This window comes from Sturnus vulgaris, chromosome 3 (assembly GCF_052056855.1).
Source record: "Sturnus vulgaris isolate bStuVul1 chromosome 3, bStuVul1.hap1, whole genome shotgun sequence".
Lineage (NCBI taxonomy): Eukaryota > Metazoa > Chordata > Aves > Passeriformes > Sturnidae > Sturnus > Sturnus vulgaris.
Window position 1 is genome coordinate 95,048,003 of NC_142245.1, and position 16,989 is coordinate 95,064,991.

The 16,989-nt window shown below is 34.3% G+C and overlaps 1 protein-coding gene across 30 annotated transcripts in view; it reads right to left on the reverse strand.

Annotated features, from left to right (window-relative positions):
* DLGAP2 (DLG associated protein 2) overlaps positions 1-16,989 on the reverse strand; it is a 454,715-nt gene that overhangs the window by 223,626 nt on the left and 214,100 nt on the right. For all 30 annotated transcript variants that reach the window (XM_088162316.1, XM_088162319.1, XM_088162314.1 and 27 more), the window contains one exon: positions 12,062-12,094. In XM_088162316.1, the coding sequence (XP_088018442.1) occupies positions 12,062-12,094 (33 nt within the window). Of the gene's footprint in view, positions 1-12,061; positions 12,095-16,989 lie in introns of those variants that run through there.

A 16,989-nucleotide genomic window follows, 5' to 3' on the forward strand; every position in this document is an offset into this window, starting at 1 on the left:
AATTTCCCAGAATACAATATGAAACATTATTCTTTTTAATTCCAAGTATTGAATTTATATCTCCAGAGCTGGTTGTTTCTGAAGTTTCCATTGTAAATATAATTGATCAGATATTAATGAGTAATCTCATTTTTCAGTTGTGAGAGTAAGGTAGGTTTGCTACAGAATGCTAATTGTTTAGAACCAAGCAGTAATTGTACTTTTACTGCAATATCTTGCAATCAGTCAGCAGGGATAGTGGGCAACTACATAGTCAGCTAGGCCTGCACTTTGTTTCTGCTTCTGTCAATGTTCCACTTTGGATTCTCCCCAACTCTTCCTGTTATCTTCATCATTCTTGGAGACAGTAACAAATTGCCTATTTCTTTCCGCTGTGAGTTGGAATGATTGATTTGTCAATGTCTAGTTAAAATATATCATACAAGTCTTTATATGTCTTCATATTCAGAGGCTGATCTTTCTAAAAGACAATGTTAGGGATAGAGGACAGATGCTGGCACAAAGTATTCAACCTCATCTATCTTGTAGAAAAAACTTAGTGCAAAATTTCCTTAAGTATCTCATTTCAAACAAATTAATAATTTCAGTTTGTGTTGCCTACTTAGTCAGATACATCAAGTCCTGGGCTTGCTCTGTTGAAATAATTGTGGCAGGAAGGTACTATGTGGTTTAGCAGAGTACAAATGTTTTCCACAGACACAATAAAATGGGGCAAAATTCACTGCAAGTGTTAAAATCGCCATCCTTTAAGGCTGTGACACTGGAAAAAAATTATGCATCCATAGAGCAAGAATTCCAGTTACAAAGTTGGTCTTTGTTTCCTCTTCTATTACATCTTCTGTCATATCCACAGCTGATCTTTTGTGCTAGATGATGCTTTTGTATATTTTTTTTTCCCAGCAGAGAAATAGATGTGTTTAATTTCCTTCCATGGTCTCTCTACTCTCATGTCGCAAAATGAGAACTCGAAGTTCAGCTATATTGGTTGGGGAGATCATAAATGTGTCTGTCTCCCCTCAGGTTATGGGTAATCTGAGGTCACATTTTGAAGGTTAAAGACATTGAACACTAACAAACAAATTAGATTTATAAAGATTCTGCAAATAAATCACACTTATCTTATTGTGATGCCACTTAAGGCATGATCCAGCACAAGAAAAACAGCTTATACTGTGTCATAAAAATAAAAAAATGAGAGGGATCTCCTTTCCTTTTTTTCCTTGCTGCTCTTGAATATCAGTGTTGGTGATAGTTCAGAAGTTTCTATGCTTTCCCAGTTCTGCCCTTGTGTATGTCCCATTATCTAAAGCCTTACCTCTTCCACAATTCTTGCTACTCCTTTGTTAAGTGGGATTTGATCTCTTTTCTACCTGAAGTCCTCCATCAGTCAGTGAATCTGTTGCTTATTTGCCAAATATCTGGAACTCAACCTTGAAAGCTGAGTTTGTCCTTGTCATAAGTCTTGTGGGAGTTGCATTTATATCTATAGTTGTTGAAGCTTAGAAACTTTACACTGCTAGCTTTTTGCCTAAAGCAAGAATTTTTCCTTTTACCTTTTCTAGGTTTTAGATCAATATGAAGACATTCATATACAGATTATAAAAAAGGCTCATGCTTAAAACAGAGTGCACTCAGACCCAACATTTGCAGGCAGAGAATGTTTGGCATCAAGCAGGATTCCTAAATTACATATTGATTGCTGCAAAGAGTTTCTCATGGTAGAGACAGTAATAACATGTCCTTTTATGAGAGCATTTTTACAACATGAACTAAATCATTCCAAAAATCCCTCTCCCAAGCTGGGTTTAAACTCTCAGCAACTGGCTAGTTAGAAAACATGACACATACATAAACGATACATGGTATCAAGAATCAGATTTAGCTTACAAAAGAAAACACCAGAATTTGAACTTCACGGACTTCTCTTGATGATATAGTATCTAGTCTGCTAGACCAAATAAAGAAGATTATTTTTGGCATGCCTACAGGAATATCCTCCAGATCCTCCCTGTTGTTTCTGTGGTACAAGACAAATATTGCAGTGGTTAAACAACCACTTAATCTGGTGCTTCACCACCAGAAAAGTGAAAATCACTATGTGCAGCACAAAACTATTTTTAATGTAGTTTATACACAGTAAACACAAAGGAAAACAAAGGAAGACAGAAAACACACACGTGCTTTTCATTAGTGGGGAATTAATTTTCTTAACTATATATATGATGAACTGAAAGTTATTGAGGAAAAGGTGAAAATAAAATATCCATGGTGCCATTCATGGCATTAAAGTCTTTTTTCAGTTCACAAAATCCATAAGTTACAATAATCTACAAGAGCAATCTTGTTCCATCACTAGTTTTGGATGCTCTTGGTAAGGAACAGAGACTGTTGAGATGGAATTATCTTAAAAGTTTATTTTCAGAATGGAGTTTGATTTGCAAATAAAGACATTCAGCTCTTAGAAAGGACACTGTTATTATATATTTGACAAACAAAAAATTTAATGGCATAATGAAAACTCAACACAAGCTAAAAACCCCAAGAGATTACTGTCTCCACATACAGTGAAAGATAAATTATTTCCATGTTTTAATAATTAGTCTGTCTCATAAGGAATGCTGATAATGGACATTAGCGTAACCAAGCTCAACATTCAAAGTTTCTAATTAAACAATGAGTCCATTCTAAACAGTGAACAAAATTATTATAATTTTCTTCCACATAACTTGTTGGGCCATGTACAAAGCCCAGGAAACATTTATCCCATTGTCTTTTCATGGGCTACGTTAAGTAAAACAAATAAAGAGTGAACCATGACCTTTGTGAAGCATTAATGTCAGGGTTTATTCCTCTTGCTAAGCATGCTAAGCATTCAGTGGTAGTCCATTTGTAACACTGAGAAAAATAAACTATGGGGAAAGAACAAACTCACCCAAGTTTCTGCTATATTGTGTGGGGTTAAAATCTGTAAATCCAATTCTGGGGTAGGAACTGCACTGTGAAGGACATGCTGCCTCTTGATGCACGTGGAAATGCATTTTTCCAGTAACTGGAACAATAACATGTCAAGATTTTTCTCAAATGTTTTTCAGAGACCAGCACTGAAAAGCTTGTTTAATGTTCATCTGCACAAGCTAATTGTTATTAACACAGTTGCTGCCACCATATTTTTCATTTTCATGAACAGTCAGTCAGCAGATTAAAAAAAATATTTCCAACCGCATACTGAAATGTATTTCTTTGTCACATATTATTACAGAAAAACGTTGCCTTTAATATTTTATAAGGCATGAGAAGATTCCAGTGACTAAAATTGTGATGAAAGCTTATAGAAAATAATCAGCAGGTGCAGAAGACTAAATCAATCTGCTTGAAGTTCTTTGCTGTGAAAGTCCTAGTCTTTTTCTACATAATATTTCCACTAATAGCAGTTGTAGCTCTGCACTAAGTAAGAGCTCAGGATTGTCATACATTGTTGAATGTTGTCAGAAGTTATCTAAATTTATCTAAGTTATCTAAGATTTAAGAACGTATCTAAGTTGTCTAAGATTTATGCAAATGTACTCTAGGAGAATCCAGCATTCTTTCTGCATAGGAATCTCTTTTAAATTAATGCAGGTTTTGTCTTCAAAACTGTCTCTCATTTGCCAGCACACTATTTCTTAACCTTTTCAGATTGATGATCTAGAATCAAATTAAAAATCATTCATGGTCTGCTCAGTCAGAATGAAATGTGTACATGTGTACAATAATAATCATGTAATTTATTTGTGCATAGGTTTCAGAAGATGGATTGGAAATATTCAGTCTTGAAGGTCGCAGTATGTAGTGATTGGAATGGAAGTTTTCTCTGCTTTCTGTGCTTCTCAAACCTTACAATTGCAAAATTTTTTTATGACTCTTCCTCTACCCAGAAGAATTAAACACTGATTGAGAAACTATAACTTGACCTTGCATATAGAAGATCCAGTGACACTTGGAGCATTTTGCATCCCACTCATGTTCAATTTTACATTTAGCATTAGCCTCAGCTTTTCCTAGAAAAGGACAAAGATACCTGTAATGCCCAAGTAGCACAAGTCTCCTGTTAGATATAAAACTGAAAGTTAAAGGAGGCCTAGGTTACCTTCTAAGCAGGTATCTGCAGAGGCCAGGATGACCATCTGAGCCTTCCCTGAGCCTGGGACTAAAGGACAGGTCCAGGGAGCGATATGGTGAAAATCAAATCAAATTTTCAAACTGTCCACCCCAATCTACAGTCTGCAGAACAAAAAAAAAAAACCCTGACTCATAATATCAGCTATTTCAGCTTTACTGGGTCAAATCCATAGTAAATTAAATAAGGAATGCATGTTGAAATGTGCCACCTTTAAAAAATAATAAAGCTCTATGTTTAGGTAGAAACCCACCATGTTTCTTATCCTACAGAGATGCAGAAGTATGTTTCTAAATCATAAAGTATGCTAGAAGCTGTAGGCAATATTCTGTAGACATTACTGTTCTACAGAAAGAGTTCTGCTATGTATACATACAAAGAAGTATTACAGTTGAATTGCAGAGCATGGAAATTTGAAGCCAAGGGAAAGCACAGAAAGTTCATACTATAAAAGTTTTCATTTATGAGACATACTTCTAAAACAGCATCTTTAAGAAGAAGGTCTTTCTGCAGAAATTAACATTCAGGAGACAAATCTGACATATACAAACAACTACTCAAAACAGGACATTTCATGTAATATGAAAATGTGCTAAACAGTAAGCAAAAGAAGACATGTGGAAGCAAGCAGTGTACATATATACATATCTACTTCTATGCAAAGGTTAATTTAAAATATCAGCATCTTCTAGGCTGTGCTGACCTTACTCACATCTGCCTCCACTCCAGTAAACACTGCAGCCCTGAGACAATTTATTCCACTTACATTTGCAACTTCATCCACTGTTGGAAAAGGAAATATTCACATTTCTAATTCTGCATGAAGCCTTTGAGGCCAACTTTACTCCCCTCATCCCCAGAAATCTAATCAACTGTTCACTTATTCAGTCATATTGGAGCAAAGAGATAAGATGGTCCTTGTCTATAGTTTTGTTTGTTTGTTTAATCACAGCAATGTGAAATGAATGTGCATTTGGGATTACATCATATTTATCTAAATTAAATCAATTTTTTCTTTTTTTGGTTTGCAAAACTCAGGGGAGTGGATCAGTAGATGAAAAAAACAAGAATAACAATGTAGTTTTGAGTACAGCCATTTCCTGTACATATGAGAAGTAAAAAGAGCTGAAGAATTAATTTAATTGATTCCAAATATAAATTAAGTGAAGGCCTGGCACACACTTTATTAAAGAAAATAATTTATTTTTGTAAAATAAAATGAGATTTGTTTCTTTAAATATTTTTATCTTAAGTAACCACAAGACAGACTATAAAAGAACCAAAATTAGTATCACCACATCTCATACTCGGTTTACAGAGGACCTAGGCTTTTGAATATACCATTCTCTTTCAATTCAACTAGATAAAATGGGAAGCTTTATTACTAGTTATAGACAAAATTAATAATTTTAATAATGTCATATATAACTTTTTAAACTATATAAATATGAAGGTTCAAAATCGAATCTTCAAATATGTCAAGTATAGAACTGAGAACTTTACAGCAACTAAATCATTAGCAGACACTGTAGATGACATTTTATGTCTGCCTAAAAGCAGGCAACATGAAAATGCAGAAGCAACCTGTGGTTCAACATTGTTTGAAGATAAAAATTCTATGACTCTTTCCTAAAAATCATGATACACATCACACCTCTTCACTTTATATAAAATCCAGCAGAGTTAAAGAATAATGCCCATTGTGAATATACTCTACCTTGGTATCCTAAAGAAATTAACTGCAGAATCTCACATATTAGTCCAGTCAGAAAGAGATTAAAAATATTTAGGTTCATGCAATCTCCAAATTTTGCAGGTTATTTTTAGAAATGTGTAGTGTAGCTAACTTGCCTGTTTTTTGTAAAAAAGAGTTCAGTATTTACATGTAGGAAATGGAAAGATAGAAACTTCCACAGACACTGAAGGGTTTGATTTGCAGCCTTGGAAGAAGCTTGGATTAATGTAAAAATAAAAGTACACAGACATCAAGCAGAAAAATTATAAACTTATGTTTCTATAGTTGTAAGTAAGAATATGCCTTGAGTAAGTAAGAAACTGTATTGGATAAAATGATGAAGGGTTTTATAGTGTAGTAATGTAATTGTATAGGGTAAGCAAAGAGTTTAAATATTGTAATAGAAGTACATGTGTGTATGTGATAGTAGCCCATTGGATAAAAGTACACACAGTGAGGCAGAATTAAAGTAAAGGTGATAAGTTAGAAAAACAAAATAAATTTCTTAGCAACTTTCCATTGGGTTAGAATGTTATATATTGCCTAGCAATGAAGAAATTTGTGACTACTTTGAGCTATGGCTGAATTCTTGCTCCTCTGAAATCTCAAGGCCTTTGAGGCTGATGTTTATCTGAGTAATAAATCGTTTTTACCACAACAGTAGTCCCACCCCTTCATTAAAGCGGTGATAATATTTACAGACTACCCGATGGAGTACAACAGCAATACAATTCTGTGAAACTTGAAAAAGTTTCTATAAAAATGACAAATCAAGTCACTTTGAGAGTACTAACTAAAGTGTTAAAAAATGTTGATTAACAATGCTTGGATCAGGAGGAAGTTTCATACTACCAGTAATTGTATTTATCATTATTTAGATGATAGGAAGGAAGTTCACCCAGGCACATAAATGTGTCTGTTCATGAAAACCAAGGTGTTGGTGTACAAATAGATCAAACCAGGAAGATTGAAGATCTCGACCCTATATTTACATAAAATTTTTCATACATGACTGAATAAATTTAACATTATCTCAATCACTTCAGGTAATAATTATGTATTATTATTATTATGTTCAGAATAGGAACCATTTAATTATTTCATGGCACACATACAGAACAAGTAATCTTCTCACATGAAGAAAAAATGGTGATTTTTTTATAAGTAGCATGAAAAGAAGAAATAATAAATTAGGCAAAGTATATTACATTATCTATTATTGTTTCCTTAAAATGTCGGGATTATATGTTATGAAATGTACTTTGCTTTCTCAGATAACTTTTATTTTATTACTGGCAATTTTTGGTCTAGTAAATACAACAGAAGTACAAAAAGTTAAGACTACAGGACTCTTGAAAGTCATTGCTAATAGTGGCAAAACTGTCAGCTCTCAATGTAGATTACTAAATGTTAAGATTAGCAAAATGAAGATTAAGAAAATTCTCTGGAGTTATTAATATGCGTGTAATAGTTTTCCATGAGATACCAGGGGAAATGTTTATATTCAGAGCCAGAATTACACAGATGGAACATCATCAATATTAAGACATATTGCCAAATTTAGGGTATTTTTTTGAACTACCAACTCTTCAGATTATTTATTTAAAGAAGAAAAACAAACCAAAACCAAACAAAAAGCCCCAACCAAACAAAATAAAAGAGACCAACAAAACAAGGCAAAAATCCAGACTTATTTCCCCTGAAACTCCAACACACTAACATTAAACAGAGCACAGAAGGCGCCAAAGCTGATGGCACCTGAAATAAATACACCTCTCTTACTGATATACCTGAAAAAGACATTTTTAAAATCAAGGAATATAGAGTTTTTTGTTGTTACTGTCAACTATTAATTTATGTTTCTTATATTTCCCAAGTTATACTGAATATTTTATGCAACTTGTGAGCAAATAAAATTAAACAGTACCATTTGTTTTTATTTCAGAACATTCAAAACTTCTTTTACTAAATAGAAATAGAATAAAAATAAATTAAATTCATCTTCCATTATTATTTGCATTAAAAATCCTCCTAGAAGCAATTGGCATAAACTTCTGTAAGGGTAAGTCTGTGACATATGCTAGCATACTTGTAACTGCTAACAATTTTGCACATACTTATTTTTTCTCAGGGAGAGACAAAACTATGTGGACATCTGAGCTCAAAATTTAAATCAACAGTAAAAAAAATCTTAATCTTCTGACAACTGGATTTATTATCAGATAAAATATAATTGTGAGAAATTTCTGAATCTTTTGACATGTGGAGTCATTCAGTATGTGTGCATTGGCTGTATGAACTATTAACTGTTTAACTTAACAGAAGAACAAGTTAAGGAAAAAACCCAATGTGCAATGTGAGATGCATTAAGGAATAGGTCTCTTCTAAGCTCTCCTTTTGAATGGAATATTTATTTTATTAATTAAAAGACTCAATATTTAAAATTTGCTACCACAAACCCAGCAAGTCTAACAACAGCAACAAGTTCTTGTGCCAGTTACTGGCAAAAAATAACAGGTAACCTTAATGCAAACTGTAGGTGTATACTACAGCCCAAAAGAGATCTGAGACACTGAGGAAGAATCTGAATTACCTGGACAAATTATAGAAAGAGTAAGACACTACTGAAGTTATGAAGGATATTAAAAATGCCTGAGAGAAAAGCTTTCATTCGTATAGGCTTTGAGAAGACAAAGTGGTCTACTGAAACATTAGCTGCCACGAAAAGCACGTTTTCTGCTATGATAACATGGAATATTGCATTTGATCATATCACCCTTTCAAAACCTTCTGTGAATAAATACAAAGGTTCAGAAAGAACAGAAATATGTGCTAGAGAATTTAAGGGGATAACTATTCCTGAAACTTCTCATGACTACACCAGTGTGTCTAACAGAGTACTTCACCTGTTACAGACTGAGCTAGACACGTGTCTATAACATAACATAACATAACATAACATAACATAACATAACATAACATAACATAACATAACATAACATAACATCCTTACTTAAAATCTGAGCAGGAATATAGCAAAGAGTAACCCAGCAATGTTTACCATGACAACATAATCTGTCAACTGCAGATCACTTCCCCAAATGTAGCTGTTGTCACCTCTCTGAAAACGCGTCATTGCTGCTCTTGCGTTTCCAGAAGATGGATCTGCTTGAAGTAGCCATGCTAATGGGATTCTGCAACTTTAGTTTCCTCTCAGTACACAAAAAACCTGATGGTCTTCAAATATCTCACACTGACAGGAATGGTGGCTGGCACACTATCAATAACAAAGAAAACCTATGATTCTTGAAACAGAACACACAAGTCTTTGCAGCTCACGCAAAGGACTTAAACATAGACCTCAGTTTTGTATAACTCGTTCTCTTTAGATAGAACACAAAGGAGGACATGTGACACATTTAACTGCAGAACCACAAGTTCTCAGGCAAAACACTGAAATGAGAAATCTGTACTCTCATGATTTATTTCTCTTTTCCATATCTGATACGTTTTCCCTCTACAAAATATGCACGATGCACACACAATGTTCCACACCTGTGCAACAATGTGCATGCAGATAAATGCACTTGCTTCCTGCAGTGCAGCACTAACCGCTAAAAACTTGGCAAAATGCCCCAAGCAAAGAGTTCTGTTTTACACAGTCATTTCTATGACACTTAGATAATCCAGGACAAAACTGGTGATTTTGGAAGGGGAGTGATGGTTAGAGAAAGGATGAACCGTAGTGAGAACAGTGAGACTCAATTGACCAATTCGACAATCAGAATTTGAGGCTTGAAAAATGCTTCCATTCTGTCACTGTTACAGAAGGCCAAACATGATCAGAACACACCTAGCTGCCTGCAGGGCTTTCAAGAAATGGAATAAACACCTTCAGAGGAACCAGGAAAACATAAGATGTAAAACATCATCTTTGTCTTACCCAAGCAGAGGAGATTTCCCCACATCTACTGTTTCTCGGATGAATCTCTGCGTAAAACTTTGGAAAGTAGCATAGGATGACTACACTGTGGCAGGTCTGTCCTATAAATCTGCAAATTCACCTTGATATACTAAAGTACTTTAAGGCACTTAGTGAACTTTGATTTTTTGTTTTTTTTTATTTCAAAAGGAGGAAGAAAAAAGGAGCCTGGAGGCAAGCAGTATTTAACTTTAACTGATACTCTCTGAATTTTCCTCAAATTCCAAAAAGGCAAACCACAAGCTACAAAGTATCTCAAATTTCTGAAGAAGTCTACAGAGAAAAGTCAGAAATTACACTTAGAACACTCCAAAAATTTATTTTTTACATCTTCCCTTCTCTTAGTATATTATGAAAGCATAGCAAAATTTATAGAACGTTGCATAGGAAAAGGATATTTTTGAGCGGCTTTTGTTTTGGTTTTGGTTTATACAACAGAGATATGAAGTTTCTCTTAGAATAGCCTTCTAAAATCTAAGGTCATATCTCCAGAACAAGTGCTTCTTCATCACAAAATCACATATCAAACTTCTGTGAATGATCAGTGTTAGATAAGAATTTGTGCTAATCTGGAAAGGGAAAAACTTCAGATTCTAAATCTTGTCACTAATCTAAGGTGACAATTATATCAATATTTTTAAAACTGAGTTAGAGAATTAATAATTAGCATTCCATTAATACTGTGCTTTAGAGGAGGGACTGGTGATCCAGAAGACATTCACTCCTGGGTAAATTCATTTCTGTATAGCTAAAAACTGAACATTATGTCCTTGAGGCCTGTTCCTACAGTAATACATATAGCTATCTTTAGAATGTGGGTTTTTAGTCATACAAATGTTTAAAAAAATTACTCTTTCTTTTTTTAATTCTCCTTTTATAAAGTCCATGTATATTAATATTTGCAAAGCTGAAGAGGTATGAAAGAGCAGTAACAAAAAGAAAGGAAAAGTATTGTTACAAAGCAGGCATAGCATATAATAAAACAGAACTAATCCAATGCATAACTTTAAAGTTGGCCAACCTTATCAGGAGAGAAATATCTCATGAAAGGCAAACAAACACCAATCTCATTTTTCCTTTTCATACTGTATCTGTATTAATATAAATTTATCAAATAAGGGACAAAGAAAATTTAAAAATCAGCAATTGACTGTTTATTAAAGGAATGCAGTCAAAACAAACTTCTAAAAGAATTATTTGTCAGTAGATAACAAAGGAGAAGGAGAAAATTATTGTTTAAATTACTAAGTTATTTCACTAGATGCAAGGTCTCAAAGCCCTTCTACTTCCAGGCTTTGTATCTTAATAACTTGTCCCTCCTAAATTTTATAAAACATTAGAAGCTGAAATTTAAATTCTTTTTCAGCAAGCATTCAAGACATAAAACTGTCTTTGTGAAGCGCCTAGAATATATAATTTTATATTTTAGTTCATATACTTTGCTCTAGCATTTACATTGACTATTTTGAACTCTTCCTTAGAAAGACTTGAGGTGATTGATTTCAAACTAAGTCAATCTCTTAACATTTTCTTTATAACAGCACCAATGTTAATAAATGAATAAATTAGAGATATTTGCTTCAATAATGGCATACTTTAAAAATAATGTTCTCATTGCTTGAGCATTCGTTTAAGTAAAATATGGGTCTCATCTTAATATTCAATTAGTCACTTGGAAAAAACCCTAACAAAACAAACCACAAACATTGTTATGTGAGCACGTATTTGAACTACATAGGTTTCTGCTTAATTATCTTTGTTTCAGAAGCATTTATTCACTTCATCTGCTAAAATCCGTTAGCCTCTCTATACTTGTAATATCTATTCTAAAAATATTTTTATTTCTCTTTTACATCCAACCTCTATGTTTTCCATTCTCAAATGTTTGTCCTTAAACGTCTCTTTACACTCATTTACTGACAAATTAGTTCTACAAACACACAAAAGAATAAGAAGTAAGTATTTCAGTTTTTGTTCTAATGGAATATTTGTTCTTTCAAGTATTTCCTGACTAGACCATGTGCTCACCTTAATTCAAATAATTTTTTGTATCTAACATAGGGTAGAATGTCTTTCATTGGTTTCCATCATTCATGTACTATTTCCAATCTATTGTACACAAGTATTATTAAAGTGAAGTGTTCACCTCTAACTGCTTTGGAAAACATTAGTAGGAAAACACACTCACCTTCAGGCTCCCCACAGAGTGTACACTGTGACTCTGCAAAGAAAAAGAGAAAATTATAATTTCTTTATTTTAAGATGTCATAATTATATCTAAATATAACAAAATTTAGAGAACTCAAAGTTAGTACAAAAAAAAAGGAATTCTATTTTCAGCATACATTTCTTAAAAGGTACAAAGTAATTTAAAAAAAGAAAAAAGGATTTTTGCAGGAAGAATTTTAAAATAGAACTATATAAATGTTTAGCTACATTTATATAACTATCACCTTCTGAGACTTCAGATGATTGCATTCCTGTAGCAGGACTTCTTGCTTCCACATGACTTTTTTGTATTTTGATATGTACAATACTGCAGTGACAACAGTCACTCAAATAAAAAGTTTAAGCCTGCTAATATTTTACTATTGGAGGTAGCAAACAGTAATAGTGACAGAGTTATACTCCTCTCTCATAAAAGACTCCCAAATCCTCCCAGGCAAGATAAGCCAAACAGTCATTCAAATGTTCACTTATACTCTGCAAAATGTTCAAGTATATAAATGAAGGAAATAAAATTCCATTATAACAAACATACAACCTCTAAATGTGCAGTTACTATTTTATCCACACATCACTATTTGGAAATTGGTTGTCTTAAAATCTCTTTTACATAATGTACAAATATATGGACACCTGGAAGAAATATTTTGAAGTATCTCTTGAGACCAAGCTGCTTCAGGAGTCAGTATCAAGCTGTAGAACAAAGCTACTGCTTAGAATCCAAATACTAAAATCAATTGAAATCCCAGGGAAAGTAATCATGTTGGCAGATAATTCTGATACACTGGTAAAAATCCTACTAGAACAATAAAGCGCAGTATATTTTATATCGCAAATCTCTGAAATCTTCATTTTAACCCTCAGGTGAAAAATGACATCTCCAACAGCAACAAGTATGCTGAAGCAAATATATCACACACACACACACGTGTGTGTGCATACATTTTAATATAAAATCAGTACAAAAAGCAGTTTATGCCTGGCAAATAAAAGTCCACTACAAGAGCTTACTGAAATTACCTCTATCGTGAATAACAAATAGAAGATTTGACTTTAGCTGTGATCTTCACTCAAAGGCAAAAAATGTCAGAAAAATACAACATGAAACACATGCACTGAGTAGATTGACCTTCATAGAGCCACAGTGACACTGCCAGTTATTCAGACTTCAGTACTTTCTCCATACAGATAAGAACCTGTCTCATTCTACCACTGTAATGGCACTTGACCCTACAGCTTTCATATAGTTTAAACATGTTAATCATTGAGGTTTTACTACTGTTAGAGACTGTGGCATGCATGAGGAAAAATAAGTTTTTCCAGGCACTCTGCTGATAATAGGTAGATCATGACTTTTAGAACACCATAAAGTTGCATGATAGAAAGGAATAAATTTTAAATAGTTCAGCACCATGAAACATGCAGTCAAAGTTTGTGTTGACAGACTCATTAGTGAGCACAGCAGAGCTGACAAACTAGAAACAACAACCCAACAGCAGGCTTGAGAAAATCTCCAGTGAAGAACACGAAAAGCCTGGCCATAGGTAAGGTCAGGCCAGTTTCTTTCACTGTATGATGAAAAATGAACTTGCCACAACATGAAGTGATGCAGAAGAAGCAACTCAGAAGATCTTTTTTTCACATTTAATTCAAAGACTTTCTGAGGTTTTACTGAGGCAGACTGTCTGCCTGGGTGTAGTTTGTTATCCTGATTGATTAGGAAGATTAAGCCAATACTTGGTTTCTGAACTTCTGAATTTTTTTGATCCTCCATGTTCTGCTAACAAGTGCTTCACCAGTTTTTTACAATCCAAAGAGTCTGCCTGACATATGTTGCACTTTCAAACACCATCTTCTAAAGGTCCCCACTCAACAGTAGAAATTACTAGCTTCCCTCTTTTTTTCCTCATAAACATAAATTAGTGCCAATATTACAAGTCTGCAGCAGGCTAGATAGTCTACCCACAAAATAAGGCTTGCAGCTATGACTAGTGCCAGAAAGTTGTCAAAAGCTAGAAAGGTGTCAGCACTATCCCTGCCAGACTACTGCTTTTTTGGACTTTTTTCCGATTTTTATTTAAGGCCCTGTATCTATGGGCAATCCAGGTGTCCCCCTATCTTTTCTCAGCATGCCTGAGGAGACTTCATGGGGAGACTTTGTTTTTATGCCTCCCAGCAGCTGGGAATCATTTCAAATTGACAGCAGCACATTTCTCTCTACACTGGTAAGAAGCAGACTTTGTGGATGTGGATAATTCACCAGTAAGTTTCTGTTTATTAATTTCTCTGCTGTAGTTTGCCATTGGGGTGGGGAGACTAGATACCCTTGTTGTTGTGCTTGACACATGCAGGCTGAGTGACAAATGAAAACACAATCAATTCTAGTAGGCAAGTAAACAACACGGCAAGGAGGTTGTACAGAGCCCTGCTTTCCACAGAGCCTGTGTGAGAGAGACAGAAATAATTATTTCTCTGTATAGTCTGTTTAGATCTGTACATTCATTCTATGGCTATTGTTGAGAGACTGCATGCCCTCAGTTTCTAAAACCACAACACATAAAACATACACATGGCACTCAATTATTTGTAGATTTACATTTTATGGAAATACAGAAATCTGAAAATTGTTCTAAGAAGCTATGATTTGACACTTATTGTAACTTATTTTCTCTGTAGTGAAGTTGCTGTATGTTGGTAGAAAAGATCTTTCTGGAAGATGGCTCAATACTGAACACCTGTGTTAATTTAATTTTTTTTCTAATTTTAATTTCAGTTCTGTAGCCAGATGACAACAATGAAGGACATGACAATAATATACCATTCCATAAAGCGAAATTACATTGTTTAGGCTTAGATTATCTCACCCAAAGTTGAGAGTATCAGCAAAGTCTAAACTAATCTCAAAAAATTTACCAGTGAGAGGAAAGAAACAGCCACCTAATCTACCTTAGAAACTTATGTAGCATGAAATCAAGACATCACCTTTTTTCAATTACTCTTTTTTTTTTTTAATATTGTAAAAGATCTTAGACTTCATAATAACATTCACTGCAAAAGAGGAGTGTTTATTATAGGTGACCTCTGGAGATGAGCTAGTTCAGCCTCCCACTGAGAGCAGAGAAGAGCTTCTGCCAACACAAGTTCAACTCTGCTAGGGCTTAATGGTCAAGTCCTGAAAGTCACCAAGGATGGAGATTCCACAACCTCAATGAGCAGCCTGCACCAGTGCTGCATCAGCCTCATTAAGCTATATTTGAATCTCTTGGTCTGCAGTTTGTGGCTATTCTTCCTTGTTATATCACTCAGCATTGCCAAAGTTCCTTTTACTCCATCCTGTCTGTAACTCTCCTTCATGTAGCCCACTATGGACCTTCACCCCAACAGACTAAATGAGCCCATGTCTTTCAACTACTCTGGGCAGAGGGCCCTCTGCTAGACTCCCTCCATTTTCTCTCTATGCCTGTGGAAGCAGGGAACCCCAACCAGTGAACACAGTATTCCATGTTCCACCAGCCTCACCAGCACCAGAAGGAAGTAATAACCTCGACAATTTGCTAATCATACTCATGCTGAAGCAGCCCAGCACATACTTTACCTGTTTGCAGTGAGAATACCATCTATTCACTCATGTGCAGCTCGGTACTCATGCTCATTCAGAAAAAAATAAACCAATATATCAAGTCTTAATAAGATGAGTCCCCTGATCCAAGTCTCCCACCTATTATAGCACTGCTAATGTATGTGAAATTATGGCCTCAGACAAGTAACTTTTCTACACCCAGGCTAGATAAAATGTTGAAGTAGATGAAACAGAAGGAGGGACATGACCACATTTCAGACAAAGATATTTCTTAAGCCTCTCCCTTGCACAATTCCTAGTAACAGATTATGTCTGTACATATCTGATCCATCCAAAATATTACAGTGATATTTTCACAGGAAGTATTCTTTCTTTGTTGTATGGTGCTAATCAATTGCACCTAACAAAGATGCTCCTTCTTGCAAACACTCATACATCTGAGTAACTTTTTTGTCATAGCTCTCAATAGTAAAATGACTAATAGAGGTGAGTGTTCAGAGATTTAGGACCCAATAAATCAATAGAACAAGGAAAACCTGTATTTATATTATTAATCTCACTCTGTCATTTTGAAATTGTCTAACCAACAGAAATAATGTTCCCAGATAGAAGAACTTGCTGACAAAATAGGTCATAAGAAAGATCCTACGAAGAAACAAATTTATCATAAAGACACAATATATCTTTTCCCTCCAAATATTATGAAACATATTTCATTTTTATAGTTTTTCTTGTCTCATCTAAATGATAAGATCAACTAAAAATAATAAACCCAGACATATAAATGCCAACATTATTTCTCAAAAAAAAAAAAAAGCTGAGTTCAATATTCAATTTTAAATTAGAAGGAAAATAAATTATTCTGCTAAACACGTTAAAATCTCATTCTTTGTATGTACTTTTCTTGTATGGCTGATGCAAGTACAATCAAATCTACTATAAAGAGGTACAGTAAGAAAAGCAATATAAGGGCCAGGTGAAATACACAAAATAGCCATTTAAAAAAAGTGTAATTCAAAATAGCCATGCAGGCTATATAATAGAATAGGATTAAGACACCACATATCAGTAATATTTTTAACTAAAAAAATACTGGACGGTATTTAACACTATGTTTTACTGTACATTATGCACTCAACAGGGGTTTATCCAGATTATGGAGTCAATCTGGATGATTCTGACCGGGTTTTATGGAAGTGACAATATGGTGAGAAATAATATGCAAAGGTGAGAAGCAGTGCTGGGGATAACTTGTCACCTTGGCTCTGCATTCAGAAAATGCATGAGGTCAGCACTTCTGACTATCCTTT